We start from the raw sequence: 17,768 nt of genomic DNA on the forward strand, positions 1-17,768 counted from the left end.
ACTCACCTCTTTATTCTTTTTTGCATTAATTACATAAAGTTTTAAATTTATTTAGTAAACAAATTACCAATATCTGTAGTTTCAGTTGGACTTTCTGATATTTGATCTTTTCTGGTACTGCATGTAGGTAGACATTCTGGACAAGTATCTGTGAGCACATTTCCTGTTGGATAATCTAAATAAAAATAAAACAAAGCCGCTGTTAAATTACCATAACTTATAGCACCAAATGTCTTCAGATTCCTCTAATTACCTTAAGGTAGAGGTTTAAAAAGAAAGCAACCATCTCATGAGCATAAATTTAGAGGCCCAAATAAGTATAAATGAAAGGGCTGTAAGCAGAGATTAAAATGTTAGTCTTTTTATTTTTTTTTGGTTTTTGGCCCACACCCGGTGATGCTCAGGGGCTACTCCTGGCTATGCGCTCAGAGATCGCTCCTGACTTGGGGGAACCATATGGTCCGGAGGATCAAACCGGGGTCCGTCCTAGGCTAGCATGGGGAAGGCAGACGCCTTTACCCCTTGAGCCACCACTCCGGCCCCAATGTTAGATATTCTTTTTTTTTTTTTTTTTTTTTGGTTTTTGGGCCACACCCGGCAGTGCTCAGGGGTTACTCCTGGCTATCTGCTCAGAAATAGCTCCTGGCAGGCACGGAAGACCATATGGGACACCGGGATAGATATTCTTAAGATATTAGAAATATTTGTTATGAAGGGAATAATTATGTTACAGAGAATATTGTGAGTCTCTTTAATATACCTTGGGCTCACTTCCCTACAATAGTTTTACAATATATCAATGTCCCAATGTAATAATTACTAAAATACATTAAATATAAAGATGAATGGAAAACAAATTTACAGATACACTATTTGTCCCTAATGTAATAATTTCTTTTCTTTTAAAGTTTTATGTTGTTTATTTTAGTTAGCAGATTTAATTCAACACTTAAAATCAGCAACAAAAAAATTACTATTATCATTAAATTTTCACCTTTAATCTTACACCTCTATAAAGAATTTTTCTTGGGCTAGAGTGCTAGTATAGTGGATAAGGTGTTTGTCTTGCATGCTAACCATGGCTTGATCTCTGGCACCCCATATAGTCCCGCAAACACTGGCAAGAGTGATCCTGGTGTGCAGGGCCAGAGTAAATCCTGAACACCACTGGACGTGGTGGGTGTGGAATCCTCCCACCAAAAAAACCCCCAAACTATGAGTTTGATAGTGCAGCGGTAGGGCGTTTGCCTTGCAAGTGGCTGACCCAGGACGAATCTCAATTAGATCCCCTGCATCCCATATGGCCTCCCAAGCCAGGAGCGATTTCTGAGCGCAGAGCTAGGAATAACCCTTGAGCATCACCGGGTGTGGCCCCCAAATCAAAAACAAACAAACACAAACTAAACCAAACCACAAAATTGAAAACATTTTTCTTTCCTATGTTTTTTTTTTTTTTGTCTGTTTTGTTTTGGGGCCATTCCTGACAGTACTGAGGTTTTACTTCTCAGGGATCATCCTGGTGGGCTTGGGGAGCCATACAATACAAGATGTTGGAGAACAAGCTGAGTTGGCCTCGTGCAAGGCAAATGCCTTACTCGCTGTACTATAGTTCCAATCTCTATAAAAAACTTCTATAAACTTGGATTATAGGGCTGAGTGAGCAAAGCAGGGAGGAGGTCTGGATTTGTTCCCTGGCTTCTGATGGTCCCCAGAACACTGCCAGAAGCAACCCCAAGCACAGAGTTAGGAGATGCTACCGATAATGCTGGTGTGGTTCAAGGACCAAAACTCAAACCAACACAACACAAAATAAAAATCCTTGGAATTTAAGTCAAAGAGATGATCTTTGTTCTCAGAAACTTTGAATATGATGAGAGGTTTTCAAATCACTTATGGTCTGCATCACACTTTTCACTGATTCTTTTTCTGTGTGTTTTTGGCCACACCTCATAATATTCAGGGGTTACTCCTGGCTCTGCACTCAGGAATTATTCTTGGCAGGTTAGAACCATATGGGATTTCAGGAATTGAAGCTTGGTCGACTTCAGGCAAGGCAAACAAGGCAAATGTCCTACCTATTGTACTATCACTTTGGCCCTTTTCATTGATTCTTATTTGCTCCAACAAAAAAAATTTCTGAACAACTCTTTATGAATTAGGCTCATGGATTAGTTTTACCAAAAACAGATCTAGTGGGATAGAGATAGAGATAAGTACATGAATTCTTAAAATAAAGTGATAAGATATTACAAATATATCCAGACCTAAATTTTCTTCTCCTGCTTTTATGCTTTTGGGCCACAATGATGATGCTCAGGATGGTTACTCCTGGTGAGCACAGGGAACCGACTATAAGGGATGCTGGGATTGAACTCAGATTGACTTTGTATAAGGCAAATACCCTACCTGCTGGAGGGAATTTAAAAATATCATTTTCTGTGCTCGCTTCAGCAGCACATAAACTAAAATTGGAACGATACAGAGAAGATTAGCATGGCCCCTGAGCAAGGATGACACACAAATTCATGAAGCGTCCCATATTTAAAAAACAAACAAACAAACCAAGTGATACTGGGGCCAGAGAGACAACTCAATGGGCTGAAGCACATGCTTTGCAAAGAGGAGGCTTGGGTTTGATTCCTGGCATTGCAGGCTTGAGTACAAAGTGGGAGAATCCATAAGCACCACTGATGTGGTTCCAAAATGGAAAAGACAAAACTATGCCTATTGTGTTCCAGTTTTAGTGTTGGGTACACTACTGATGAGCTTTAATTAATTTAATTAAATTAACAAACTATCCTTAGTTGTGTTAATACAATTAACACAACTATCATTAGTATAATTTTTTTTTTTTTTTGGTTTTTGGGCCACACCCGGCGGTGCTCAGGGGTTACTCCTGGCTGTCTGCTCAGAAATAGCTCCTGGCAGGCACGGGGGACCATATGGGACACCGGGATTCGAACCAACCACCTTAGGTCCTGGATTGGCTGCTTGCAAGGCAAACGCCGCTGTGCTATCTCTCCGGGCCCTATCATTAGTATGATTATAATATATCATCTCCATCTCACAAAGAAAAGTGAACAACAATAACAACAAAAAAAGAAGAAAAAAGTTCAGAAAGATTCCAGTCACAGAACAGATAAAATTGCAAAAAAGAGATTCCAACCCCAATGGACTTGACTAAAGCTTCTGCTCTTTTCCATTATCATCTGTTACTTATGAAAAGCAGTAAGTAGTAGTTTATGAATGGAAGAGTCCCTGTAGGCCAACATCTGGCTGTAATGAGAGAAAGCAGCTGAAACAGAATAAAGGGTATTGGGAGAAACACTAGTAGTTTTGAGAGTAGAGCATAGACTAGAATGAAATGCTTAAATGGTTAGTGCTTATAATAATAATAATAATAATAATGAACTACTTTACTGTTAATAACTATCATGTGGTAGAAAAAATGTTTTATCTTGGCACTGTTACACTTTTTTTTTTTTGGTTTTTGGGCCACACCTGGTAGCACTCAGGGGTTACTCCTGTCTCTTTGCTCAGAAATTTCTCCTGGAAGGCTCGGGGACAATATGGAATGCCAGCAATTGAACCCGGGTCGCTTGCGTGCAAGGCAAACACCCTACTGCTGTGCTATCACTCTGGCCCCGAGTTAAATAATTTTTTTTTTGAGTTAAATAATGTTACTATCTTCACAAATGTAAAAGTCCTAAGAGATTTCCAATATAAGTAATTTTTTTAGAATTTCAATTCAATAATTTGTTAACCAGGAGGCTACTTATTGAAATCACTGATAGTACTTGATTTTAACAAAGCGCAAGAATGTATTTTTAATTTATAATATATGACTGATAATAAATGCTGTTATCAAGATCAGTTATATTTAGATCTGTATAGTAATTAATATGGAAGTATATATCACATAATTTCTACATATTTTATTTATTTCTTGGATTTTGGGCTACACTGGTGATACTCAGGAGAGCATACAGGTTGCTGGGGATCAAACCCAAGTTGGCTGCATGGAAGACAAATGTCCTACCCGTTGTCTTATCACTCCAGCCTCTGCTCTACTATTTCACATACATAAATAGTATGTAGCAAGACAATCAAAAATATTAATCTATATGATCTATAGTAAATCAAACCTACTAACTTACCACATTTTTCAACTCCACAGGTTCCTGAGTCCTATAAGAAAGGTACTTATTAGCTATTAAAATTGGTGCATTATGAATTACTGTATTCATAGAATTATAGTTATCACTGACTGTAAGATATATCATTACTTTAAGTTATCAGCAGTTTATCAAGCTTCATGGCAATGTCTTAAAATCAATTGTATGATGCTACCCAATTTCATAAATACTGAAATGGAGAAATATTTAAATAAATTAGTGTTAGTAAAAAAAAATCCTATTTCCTATTGTCAGAATATTTCCTGAAATTTTATGAGGTCAGAAAAAAAAACAAAAGGAGGGAGTATGTTCCTAGTTTGGGCAATGCTCAGGGGTTTCTGCTGGCTCTGCAGTCAGGGATCATTCCTGTTGGACACAGGGGATTTTATGGGTGCCAGGGATTGAACCTGGCCTGTTAACAGTGTGCAAGTGCTCTACCCACTGTATTACATCTTTGGCCCCATGTCCCTAGTGTTATAGTAAAAAGAATACAATATTGTAAAGTTCTAGGGCCCTAAAAAGATTTATTTGTATTTCTTTTTTTTTTTTTTTTTTTTTGGTTTTTGGGCCACACCCGGTAACGCTCAGGGGTTACTCCTGGCTATGCGCTCAGAAGTCGCTCCTGGCTTGGGGGACCATATGGGACGCCGGGGGATCGAACCGCGGTCCGTCTCCTAGGCTAGCGCAGGTAAGGCAGGCACCTTACCTCCAGCGCCACTGCCCGGCCCCGATTTATTTGTATTTCATTTAGATCTCTCCAAAGTAACGTAAAGCCTGGTATAATTTACAAATTTCAAAAACACCCAAGGAAATAGTTCGCAATTATAGTAGTATAGGAATTGTGTTACCTCTTAAAACAATTTTAGTTTCCATACCATGTTTTTTTTTTGTTTGTTTTGTTTTGGGGTCATACCCGGCAGCGCTCAGGGGTTACTCCTGACTCTATGTTCAGAAGTTGCTCCTGGCAGGTATAGGGGGACCATGTGGAATGCTGGGATTCGAACTACTGTCCTTCTGCTTGCAAGGCAAATGCCCTACCTCCATGCTATCTCTCTGCCCCCCCATACCATGTTTTATATGCACTTTTTCATTTGAAATCTTAGCATAAAAAATGTTGGTCAAAATAGTATTAAATTGATAACAACAAGTTGTAAGGAAAATAAACAAGAGTAGAAATATCCAGCAATAGCTACTTCAATACCAAAGGACTCACTTCAGATTTTTTTTGTTCAGACTGATCCTGACTCTGAAGTTCATTCCATTCAGCTGTTACAGGTGTATCTGAGAAAAATAAAATCTTACAATAAAAATGTCTTTAATTCTTGAAATTTCTTGCATTAATGAAATATATTCTCTGAAGCTTTCACTTTCATAAAAATGTTCTAGTTTTGTTTCAGTCAATTCAGTTCCTTTAAAGTTTCCTTTTCTTAAAATAAGAATATAGCAATCAGTTTATCATAAACTCAGTAATCTACAGGTGAAACATTAATTTAACATGACAGAAATACTCTGCTTTACCCTTCTTAACATACTTAAAATCAGTAAAAATGAAATCAGATTAGAGACTAATATCTCCACTGACCAGGAGACGATGGAAATTTTAAACAACTTGCTCCTGCACTTTTTTACCATAGGACTCTGGGGGAGATACATGTCAATTCTTTGAAATAGGATTATTTTCTCTCAGTTTTGACTCAAGTGACATATGAGCACCCTGAATAAAATCACCTTAGTGATGTCAACCTATAACCCAACTTAAATGTCTATTTCCCTGGACAGGAAGTAAATGATAAAATACCTGTCATTTAAAAGGATAACACTAAATCGCACATATGTTCATACTTTTTAATATCTAACACAAATGCAGCTATTTTTTGTAATTTAAGTAAAAAACCCACCAATTTAAAAATATTTTTCAAAAGGGAATTAAATCACTTGTTAGTATTTTTATGAACAGTTCAAATTCAAATAAACTAACATCCATCACATTTTCCAGAGCTTATTATCATATAAAGCACGTAAGAGTAGAAAAAGACACTCACTATGTTCACTTGCTAATACAAAAGACTCAGGAGTTCTCTCAGGTAGGGGTGGAGGTGAATCTTCACTAACATCAACATCTAAATTAAATACATAAAATTTAAGCAGATTATTAAGAAGAAACTTATTTGAACAAGAGAACTATCTTAAGTTCTAAAAATAATGGCTGATACAGTATCTAAGAAAACCATTTGTTTTTGTTTTAATGTAAGAACCAAGAACTCTTTACCATTCTAACTAGTTTTCTTATTATAAGCAAAGAATAAACTCCCATTACTGCTGCAGAGAACATGACCTTCCTGCCTCCCTGCAGACACTGAGTTTCCACTGTCCTGGGAGTCTGAAGACAAGATTCAGTAGAGAAGACAGCACATAAATAGCTCATCCACTGGGCTTGCTCATGATGTGGAGCCCAAAAGGAAAGTTTTAGCTGTGGGACTTAAACCAGAGTTTTAGATTTTTAATCATGTGACAAGTGAGATTAAATTGCTTAATTTCTTTCATGGGGTTTGTCATACTTCGTATCATCTTTTAAAATTCTACTCATCAGGATCAGAAAAATTAAAGGGATGAAAATACTTGCTTTCCAATGCCAATCCTGCTTCCATCCCAGGCCACTGCATTGAATGGAGACCACACCTAGAGTTCACTCAAGCAGAGAAAGGAATAATCCCAGGTGTGGTCACGTTTTATATTTATACACTAACAGATTTGAAGGGTGATTTTCCTAACACTTAACCACCAAAATAAATAAATGAAACCAGATAGCTCATGGAGTTGGAGCACAGGCTTTGCATAAAGGGATCCCCAGATTCCAATAACTAGTGCTGTAAGGTTCCCAGAGTACTCCAGGAGTGACCCCTAGGTGACTCCACCAGGGCCAGATGGAGTCTAATTTTTTTTATGTCTATTTATTACCTCAAGTATACATTTTTGATTTTGTTTTATTTTTAGGTCACAACTGTCTGTGCTCAGGGCTTACTTCTGGCTCTACACTCAGGAGTCTCTCCTGATGGTGCTGAAGAGACATTTGTAGTGCTCGGGATCGAACCTGGATCAGCTGCACTAAAAGCACGCTACTTTACCCACTGTGTTCTCTCATCAGCGCCTACTGACTATAATAGCTTATTTGAGTAGGGGGTGGTGGTAACATCTGGCAGTTCTCAGGGCTTACTCCTGGCTCTGAAGTCAGGGATTCCTCTAGGGGGACTTGGGGAACCAAATGGGGTGTCAGGAATGGAGACTGGGTCAGCATCCTACCCGCTGTACTATCACTCAGGTCCCTACTACCTAAAATCTTACGTGAAATGGAACATGATTATACTATGAGAATACTAATTGAAGCCACGTAGAAGTTTTCACTAATAAAAAGTCAAAAGACAACAGGAGGATGCAGGGGCAAGGACTTGGTTCAAGTGATAAGAACAGATTGCCTTTAAAGTGAGGCCTTCTAGTCTATTTATGAACCCCAATACTCCTCCCACACCAGGATTGTCAAGCATGATCCTGGTGATCCTTGAACATGACCTCCTAAAAAAAAAAAAAACAAACATCAAAACAAAACAAACACCCAGGGGAATCCAATCCTATGTGAGAAGTCTCAGGGAGAATTTTCTCCCTAGGATTTAAAAACTGTTTCTTAAAATACTGTGCACTGAACATTAAAGTTATTAAAGGCCAGTGAAATAGAAAATTGTTAAGGGAATTGCCTTATATCCAGCTGTCCTAAATTTGATCCCCAGCACCATAGGCCCCCACCAGCTCTTCTTTTTTTATTTTTTGTTTTTGGGTCAAACCTGGCGGTGCTCAGGGATTACTCCTGGCTGTCTGCTCAGAAATAGCTTCTGGTAGGCACGGGGGACCATAAGAGACACCGGGATTTGAACCAACCACCTTTGGTCCTGGATCGGCTGCTTGCAAGGCAAACACCACTGTGCTATCTCTCCGTTCCCCTCCCCCAGCTCTTCTAAGAGTGATCCCTGACCATAGAGCCAGGAGTTAACACTAAGCATCCCTGGGTTTGGTCCCAAAACCAGGGAAAAAAGGAGTTTTTTAAAAAAAATAAATATTAAAAAAAGCACTTTTGGGAAGTGCACCATAACCTTGTAATGCTAAACTATTCAGAGAATCATTAATTAATAGCATTAATGTTGTACTAGATACAACCCACTCATTATTGAATTGTATTTGAACACTCACTATGTTTTAATACTCTAACAGCAGCAATGCTGCTCTATGAAGGCATATTTGTGAGGTCCTTTACTTGCGAGCTAAAATTTTAAATAGGTATCTTGTAGTCCCTCAGGGGAAAACGAAACAAACAAACAAAAAAAAACCCAAAAAATTTGGGACCAGAGAGATAGCACAGTGGTAGGGCATTTGCCTTTCATGCGGCCAACTGGGAGGGACCCAGTTAGATCCCTCAACATCCCACATGGTCTTCCAGCCTGCCAGGGGTGATTTCTGAGTGCAAAGCCAGGAGTAATCCCTGAGCGCTGCTGGGTATGGCCCCCAAACCAATCAATCAATCAATAAAGTTTATTTAAAGAAAAAACTGTATGGGGGCCAGAGAGATGGCATGGAGGTAAGGTGTTTTGCCTTGTATGCAGAAGGACAGTGGTTCAAATCCCAGCATCCCATATGGTCCCCTGAGCCTGCCAGGAGCGATTTCTGAGCATAGGGCCCTGAGCACTGCTGGGTGTGGACCCCCCCCCCAAAAAAAAAGAAACAAAAAAACAAACAAAACAAACCTGTACAGAGGTCAGAGAGATAGTATAGTGGATTAGGCCAATTTAGGCTTAATCCCAGGCATTCCATATGGCCATTAAAGTCATTTATTTCACTTTAATCCCAGGCATTCCATATCGCCAGGATTCCTGAGTGCAAAGTGAGGAGTAACCCCTGAGCCCAACAGGGTGTGATCTCCCCAAATTTGCAATGAGATGATGAAAACAGATTTTTTGTAATAAATATGGATGACGGGCAGGAGAGACAGTTCAGGAGTTATGGCACTTGCCTTGCTTGCTGAGTCTGCTTTGATCCTTGGCACTGCATAGACCCCAAGCTCTACTTGGAGTGACCTCTAAGCAGTGGGCCCCACCACTGTGGGTGTCGGTAAGGCTCTCTTCCCCAACAAAAATCAAAGCTAAAATACCATGGATAAAATAATATAGCTAAAAAGCCATTCTATCAGTATCCCATTGGCAATTCTGTAATTCTAAATTAGTTCTAGCAGCTAGATACATTTTGACCTATATAAAATATTGAAAGCTAGACTATAGAAGAAAAAAGTGATCATTTTCAAATAAAACAATTGACACTGTTAGAAATACAAAATTTAGTAATGTGATATAATCATATAGAAGGAAATAAAAAATCTGCTTTAAAAAAAATAGGATCTGGGCCCGGAGAGATAGCACAGCGGCGTTTGCCTTGCAAGCAGCCCATCCAGGACCTAAGGTGGTTGGTTTGAATCCCAGTGTCCCATATGGTCCCCGTGCCAACCAGGAGCTATTTCTGAGCAGACAGCCAGGAGTAACCCCTGAGCACTGCCGGCGGTGGCCCAAAAAAACAAAACAAAAAAAAAATTAGGATCTAAAAAACTGAAATTTTGCTGAGTGAATATTTTGAGTGGGTGTATATTACACTTTAATGTAAGAACAGTAATTGGTACTTAAAATATTTACTTGTTAAATACTATTAATAATATTCACTGTAGTATTACCTTTTCCAGCACCTGAATGTACTGTTCCTGCTACATCATGCCTAGCAATGGACATTGGCAATACTTTCCTAGTAGCAATTTCAGTACTTGTGGCAGCAGAAACCGTGGCACTTGCTATTGAAATATTAGTTTGATTCTTAGTCACAGCACTATCAAAGTTTTTTTCATCTGAATCTGAGTCATCAGAGTGAAGAGGGTTGGTGAAACTGAGAGGTGCTCTGAATATAGGTGAATTACTGTGATAATCCAGATTGTGGGCTTCAACTTGTGCTGTGGAGCTTGGTGATAAACTCAGAGTTTTTGTGGCTTGACAGTGGGTGTCTGAGGACTTGCCATCAGGGGACTCATATACAGGTGGGGCATTTTCAGGTCCATGAAATAACCACATGGCATGGCCTTTCTCATCAAGAGGCAAGTGATCTGGCCTTGGAGGTGTGTCAACATTCTGGGATTCTTCCAGTGGAACAGCTGGAGTTTTATTTGACTTGGTTGCACTGCAGTCCACACAAGAATTCTGAGAAACATTATCAACTTTTGGATCAACTCCTGAACTCAAATCCTGTGACTTAGAGCTCTTATCAACTACACACGGTGAGGAAGATTTTATTTTAATTGCATGTCCCCTATTCAAGAGTGTGTTTCCATCAAAACTTCTTGGTCCTTCTTGGAGAGGGACTTTCTTAATCTCAAAGCTTAAATTTCGCTCCAGTTTTTTATCTCCCTGTTCAGCAGTTGATTCATTTTTCCCTGGGAGTTCTGTTAATTTATTATAGTTTCTGTTGAGGTCTGTTGAATGCTGTTCTGATGAAACCATGTGCAATACAGGCTTTGGATGGTATATGCCATTGTCCTGCAACACAGTAGTGACTGTTGGAAAAGCTGAAGGGGGAGAAGGTGTCAATATGGGTGGCACTGGGTGAGGTTCTGGAGGCTGCAGTATTTCTTCTTTAGCATCCCCTTCTACGAGGCAACTAAAAAACATTAAGAAAAGGGCATTGTAAGAGTTTTCCATCATTATAAAAATTATGTGGCTAAGCCTACTTATTTAAAGCATATATTTTATTTTTGGAGGACAGACGCACTCAGTGGCACTCGGGGTTACTCCTGGCTCTGCACTCAGAAATGACTCGTGGCAAGCTTGGGGGACCATACAGGATGCTAGGGATTGTACCTTGAGCCGGCCACATGCAAGGCAAATGACCTACCTGCTGTGATATTGCTCGGTCCCTTAAAAGTATGTATTCTTGGGGCTGGAAAGATGGCATAGTGGTAGGGCATTTGCCTTGCATGTGGCTGATCCGGAACAAACCTGGGTTCGATTCCTAGCATCCTATATAGTCATCCGAGCATGCCAAGGGTGATTTCTGAGTGCCCCCGAGCATTGCCTGGTGTGGCCCAAAAACATATAAAAAAGTATGTATTCTCTTACGAATGACAGTAAAATGAAAAACTAAAGGTGTTAGGAATAGAACTCAAAGGGCTAGTGTGCATCTTTTGCATGCTGGAGGTCTGGGTTCAGTCAGCATTAAAAATTGAACCAGGTCCTCTGAGTATAATGCCAGAAACAACTGTTAAAGAGGGCCAGAGAGATAGCACAGTGTAAGGTGACAGAATGGACCTGAGTTTGATCCCTGGCATCTCATATGGTTCCCCAAGCCTGCCAGGAGCGATATCTGAGCACAGAGCCAGGAGTAAATCAAGCGCTAACAGGTATGTACCCCCAAAAACATTCAACTAAACATTATGATTTGTATCATTATTACAGTTCTTAGTTCCATTGGTTCTAAGGAAGGTATTTTTTCACTTCAAAAAGAAAAGACCTATTATATGCTATTCAGACCTATTACATGCTAGGCATTATACTGGCATAGAAACAAGACAGGAAACTGAGCACAAAAATTTGAATCCATATTTTGGAGTGATAGATAGTACAACAGGTAAGACACATGCCTTGAACATGGCTGACCTGGGTTTGATTCATTGACACTATGGCAGGGGTCTGAAACTCAATTTACCTGGGGGCCACAGGAGGCAAAGTCGGGGTGAGGCAGGGCCGCATAAGAGATTTCGCTTACCGAATATTCGCAATAAAAAATCGCATTAGTAAGAAAATAATCACAAAAAAATCACACTAAACATTTGCATGACCCGAACGGTACTGCTCGGGGTAAGTGATTTTTTTCCTTACTAATGGGATTTTATTACATCGCGAATACTGCGATATTTGAAGTCTGGCCACGGGCCACAAAATACTGTACGGCGGGCCAAATGGCCCGCGGCCCGCGAGTTTGAGACCCCTGCTCTATAGGGACCCTGAGCACTGCCAGTCATGCGATCCTGAACACAGAACTAGAAGAAAGTCCTGAGCACTGCTGGGTGTGGGCCAAAAATCAAAATTAAAATGGGGAGGGGGGAGGGAGAGGGAAATATTTTTTCAATGAAAACAGGATATATAGTACCTGCGGGTCCTTGGTGGTTTGGGAGGAGGAGAGTCTTGTTTTTCTGAATCTATAGAGCTGACCATGTTTTCAGTGTTAATTTCATTCTGCCAAGAAAACAATTGCTTCATTAGTGTAAGGATAAAAATTGCTTTCCGAGGGGCCGGAGAGATAGCACAGCGTTTTCCTTGCACACAGCCGATCCAGGAGGAATGATGGTTTGAATCTTGGCATCGCATACGCTTCCCCGTGCCTGTCAGGAGCGATTTCTGAGCACAGACCTAGGAGTAACCCCTGAGCACCACTGGGTGTGACCAAAAACCAAATAATAAAAAGTTTTCTGGGGCCAGAGCGATGGCACAGTGGTAGGGCGTTTTGCCTTGCACGTGGCTGACCGAGACAGACCCAGGTTTGGTTCCCAGCATTCCATATGGTCCCCCAAGCCTGCAGGGAGTGGTTTCTGAGCTCAAAGACAGGAGCAACCTCTGAGCACCACTGGGTGTAGCCCCAAAACAAAACAAAACAAAGGCTTTTGTTTTCCTCCCTCCCTCCCTTCCTCCCTTCCTCCCTCCCTCCCTCCCTCCCTTCTTTCCTTTGTTTCTGTTTTTGTGCCATACCCCGTGACACTGTGCTCAGAAATCACTCCTGGCTTGGGGGACCATAAGGGACGCCAGGGGATAGAACCGCAGTCCGTCTTAGACAAAAAAGACTTTTCTAGAGGAATTTTAAGAAAAAAACAAATACCTTGCATGTGAGAGCCTTGGATTTTTCCCTGGCATCAAGGGAAAAATCGTTTTCCTTCCTCATTCAAAATTCCTACAAATTATTTGAACTTTGGTATTTTATTTATTTATAAAAGTTTTTTATTTCCATGCCCAATAGTGCTCAAGGATTACTCTTGGCTCTGCGCTCAGAAATTGCTCCTGGCAGGCTCAGGGGATGTCAGGGATCAAAGTCAGGTCAGTCCCAGGTTGGCCACATGTAAGGCAAATACCTATCACTCCAGTCCCTGAACTTTGATGATCTTTTTTTTTTTTTTTAAGCCATACCCATTTGATGCTCAGGGGTTACTCCTGGCTACGTGCTCAGAAATTGCCCCTGGCTTGGGGGGACCATATGGGATGCCGGGGGATCGAACCGTGGTCTTTTCCTTGGCTAGCGCTTGCAAGGCAGACACCTTACCTCTAGTGCCACCTTGCCGGCCCCGAAGCCCCTGAACTTTTAAATTTTAAAGCAGTGCCAATTTTGCCCAATTATCAAACAGTTCTTATACTTTGTTTTAGCCTAAAGAACCAAACTTAAATGAAAACAAATAGAAAAATAGTAAATGTATACATTTCAACACATTTTGACCATTGGAAATAGATTTCCTAAAAAAATACAGGTTGAATGAAATAAATATTTTCAGATATAACCACTACTAAAATAACATGCACAGAGTATAAAAAGTCAACAAAAATGAGGTTCATTAAAAAAAAAAACTAGTTATTTCACTTCAGTAAATATTTTCTAAAATTAACAAGTCAAGAATACCTACCACCCCATCAGCAATTTTTTGGGCTCCATGAATTTCATATAGTTGTAGCTGTTTTTCAAACAGTTGTGCGATGGCCCTATGGACAAGCTCATACTGTTCCTAATAAGGAGATAAAATAGTAAGAGAAATGAAATAAAAAATTACAGGACATTTATAAAAACATAGATTGTTGGGGCTGGAGAGATAGCATGGAGGTAGGTGTTTGCCTTGCATGCAGAAGGACGTTGGTTCGAACCCCAGCATCCCATATGGTCCCCTGAGCCTGCCAGGAGGGATTTCTGAGCACAGAGCCAGAGTAGCCCCTGAGCGCTGCCGGGTGTGACCCAAAAACCAAAATAGAAAAAACACAAAACACAAAAACATAGATTGTAAAGTATACTATACCTTAGTTTGTACTGCAGAATGCCTTTGTTTTCTCATTTCATGTATTAAGTTAAATACGTTAAATTCCTCTGGTATTTTCTAAAATACAGAATTTAAAATATGAGTTGTAAACAACTACTCATAACAATCAAAGTCTTTAACCTTTCATATGGCTTTACATACATGCTAGATAATTGAAAAACAATTATTGAACACTATTCTACTGTATTATATTTTTTCTACTGTATTATATTTTATATCATCACACACTACTATATAATCAGACATTACACTGGTATTGTGTATATAAAATTAATGTTAATTCTCAAAGTCAAGTTGGAGAGTGAGATAAAAATGTTCAATCTGGGGCTGGAGTGGTGGCACAAGCAGTAAGGTGTCTGCCTTCCCCGTGCTAGCATAGGTCGGACCGTGGTTTGATCCCCTGGCATCCCATATGGTCCCCCAAGCCAGGAGCGATATCTGAGCACACAGCCAGGAGTAACCCTAGTGTCACCAGGTGTGGGCCCCCCCAAAAAAACAAAAAACAAAAGTTCAATCAAAAAGCTGGAGATATAGCACAGCGATAGGGCATTTGTTTTGCATGCAGCTGACCCTGGAGAGGCCCGGTTTGAATTCTGGCTTCCCATATGATCACCAACCTTGCCAGGAGCGACTTCTGAGCGTAGAGTCAGGACAAACTCCTGAGTGCCATCAGTTGTAACCAAAAACCAATCAATCAATAAATGAATTTTAAAAAATATTCAATCAAGACACAAATAGAGAGAGTAATGGGAATAAAGATGCTGTGACTGATAGTGCATGCTGGGAAACATGAAAAAATATCAAGGGCAAGGGAAATAATTTAGAAAATTGAGTTCAATGTGAGTGAAGGCTAAGACTAGAAAAAAAAATTATTCAGATGAACAGAAAAGGCTCCCTGGGAGTAATCTTGAGTTTATTCTATAGGTATTGTTTCTGGGAGTGGCTAAAGAACTAGCTAAGAGAATTAGGTAAAAATATGGATTCCTCCGGGGCTGGAGAGATAGCATGGAGGTAAGGCGTTTGCCTTTCATGCAAAAGGTCGGTGGTTCGAATCCCAGCATCCCATATGGTCCCCTGTGCCTGCCAGGGGCGATTTCTGAGCGTACAGCCAGGAGTAACCCGAGTGCTGCCAGGTGTGACCCAAAAAACAAATAAACAAAAAAAGATTCCTCATATATATCTGTAGATTTACTATAATACAGCATCAATAATATTAGGGATTAAAACCATAGCCTTGACAAGGCAGGTTTGAGATTCAGGAGGGAAGATAAAATTATTAAAGAAGAAAAACTGGTGGGAGTTTACTAAAACTGAAGAGAAGAAAGGCAAAGACAGATCTGCGGCACATTTCTTAAGCAGACCATCAGAACTCGGAAATAGTCAGTGTATTTTGGTATAATAAGGAAGATAGACTGGTGAAGAATGATTCCTAAACTAGGAGACACTGGTGATGAAATTTGTGTTGACATATTATATGCCTGAAACTTGATCATGAATTTTATAAATCATATGTAAGTCACGAACTCTATAAATCACAGGGCCTTAATAAAAAAATTGATCCCTAGATTTACTATTAAGGAATCTACATATGTACATACACCATAAGATCTTTTTAATTCATGTTTGTTTGTTTTTTGGTCACACATGGTGGTGTTCAGGGTTTACTCCTAGCTCTGCACTCAGAGATTATTGTACTCCTGGAAGGCTTGAGAGACTATATTAGATGCCAGGTTTTGGGGATCAAATCCAGGTCAGCCACATGCAAGACAAAACAGACTATCCATTGTGCTATCACTCCAGCCCCACACCATAAGATTTCTACACCAAATCCTAATGCTAGACCTACAAAGATCTTAAGCTTAACATAAAACAATAGGAACTATGATAAAAATCTATAAGCTCTGTGCTCGCTTCGGCAGCACATATACTAAAATTGAACGATACAGTGAAGATTAGCATGGGCCCTGCACAAGGATGACATGCAAAAATCTATAAGCTCTGATTTATTTTGTTTGCTTACTTTAGCCAAATATCTCTTTCCTATTCCATTTTAGTCTTTATGTTTAAATGATAGACTCCTAAATTTTATTCATTTAAAATGTTCATTTGAGTAAGAAATGATTACATCGGCTGGTCCGATGACAGTGGTTTATCAGAACTTAATAACATTAGTATCACAAAAGTTGGTATATAACCCCCCCCACTGCTCAATTTAACTGGCTTTATAAAAAAAAGATTATAGATTTTGAGGAACACAAAATAAAAACCCCAAGCTTTCCTTCAGAAATTTAAAGATTAAATATCTTTATAATGGTTGATAAATTTAATCCTTTTGAATTATCAATATGTTCTTTACTTTCAGATAAAAATATTGGATTATAATGAGACTAATTTGACCAAGATCCCACAACTACAGAGAAATGAAATCTCAGCAATTTTGTTCCAAGTTACTAATATTTCATTTATTTTTATTATTATCTATTTTTTGTTTTTTTTTGGGTTACACCCAGCGACTCTCAGGGGTTACTTCTGGCTCGGCACTCAGCAGGTTCAGGGAACCATATGGGATGCCAGGGATCAAAACTGGGTCAGTGGCATGCTAGGCAAATACCCTACCTGCTGTGCAATTATTGCTCCAGCCCTTAGTATTATTTTTAGACATTGTACTTGTGTCTTGTTACATAAAATATTTAATTGTTTACAACTAAAAATAATATAAAAAGAAGCTAAAATTCTATGTATAAAAGTCAATACCTAGTTGAGCATTCACAATACAAGTGTTAATTTGCAGATTCTTTGATTCATAGTACATCAAGTTACAAATATTGTAGCTTTTTAAATACAATGTAACCTAAAAACACCTAATGAAATATAAGCAACTCAGCATGATTTCCAAAGAGCTATTACTGCTTCATTTATACATTTTTCACTACCTTCATTTCTTACATAAGCAAAGCTTCCGCTAAATAAAAGCAACACACATGAACACAATAATTTATTGCAATTCATCATACGTTTGAAAAATATTAATAGATCAATTATATGGTATAATGGTATATGGTATAATGTTATAATGGTACAAAAATTATTCTTACCCCAGCTTTTAGTAAATTCCATGTATAATCTATGGCACAAATGGCACCTGTTCTTCCACAGCCTGCACTATGGACATAAAGTTAAAAAATAAGTTTATTTTTGTGAAAAAGCAAAATAATCATTAAAAACATTTGGCAAAATTCTACTTATTCTTTTTTATGTGTTGTGCTGTGAACAAAACCAGGGACGCACACATTTATCACTAAGCCATATCCATGGTCTCAAGGTAAAAACACTTACATCAGAATTTGTATATTTTTATTTAAGAAAATATCGAAGAAAAAAAAAAAAAGAAGATATCGAGAGCAATTTATCCAACCAAGGGGCAAGATTAAATAGATCATAGATGGTGT

The 17,768-nt window shown here is 39.1% G+C and overlaps 1 protein-coding gene and 2 non-coding genes across 3 annotated transcripts in view; 2 read left to right on the forward strand and 1 right to left on the reverse strand.

The window, feature by feature from the left end:
- The window catches only part of PTPN12 (protein tyrosine phosphatase non-receptor type 12), an 81,608-nt gene that overhangs the window by 2,889 nt on the left and 60,951 nt on the right, over nt 1–17,768 (reverse strand). The window contains exons 9-17 of the mRNA XM_049783275.1: nt 17,415–17,481; nt 14,299–14,376; nt 13,915–14,013; nt 12,399–12,484; nt 9,940–10,910; nt 6,218–6,295; nt 5,389–5,456; nt 4,158–4,188; nt 68–175 (exon numbers count right to left, since the gene is read on the reverse strand). Coding sequence (XP_049639232.1) covers nt 68–175; nt 4,158–4,188; nt 5,389–5,456; nt 6,218–6,295; nt 9,940–10,910; nt 12,399–12,484; nt 13,915–14,013; nt 14,299–14,376; nt 17,415–17,481 — 1,586 coding nt within the window. The remainder of the gene's footprint in view (nt 1–67; nt 176–4,157; nt 4,189–5,388; nt 5,457–6,217; nt 6,296–9,939; nt 10,911–12,398; nt 12,485–13,914; nt 14,014–14,298; nt 14,377–17,414; nt 17,482–17,768) is intronic.
- LOC126025563 (U6 spliceosomal RNA) lies at nt 2,439–2,545 on the forward strand. Its single transcript, XR_007501477.1, has one exon. It is a non-coding gene; the product is annotated as a U6 spliceosomal RNA (small nuclear RNA).
- Nucleotides 16,223–16,329, forward strand: LOC126028008 (U6 spliceosomal RNA). Its single transcript, XR_007502362.1, has one exon. It is a non-coding gene; the product is annotated as a U6 spliceosomal RNA (small nuclear RNA).

The sequence above is a fragment of the Suncus etruscus genome, chromosome 1 (assembly GCF_024139225.1).
Source record: "Suncus etruscus isolate mSunEtr1 chromosome 1, mSunEtr1.pri.cur, whole genome shotgun sequence".
Lineage (NCBI taxonomy): Eukaryota > Metazoa > Chordata > Mammalia > Eulipotyphla > Soricidae > Suncus > Suncus etruscus.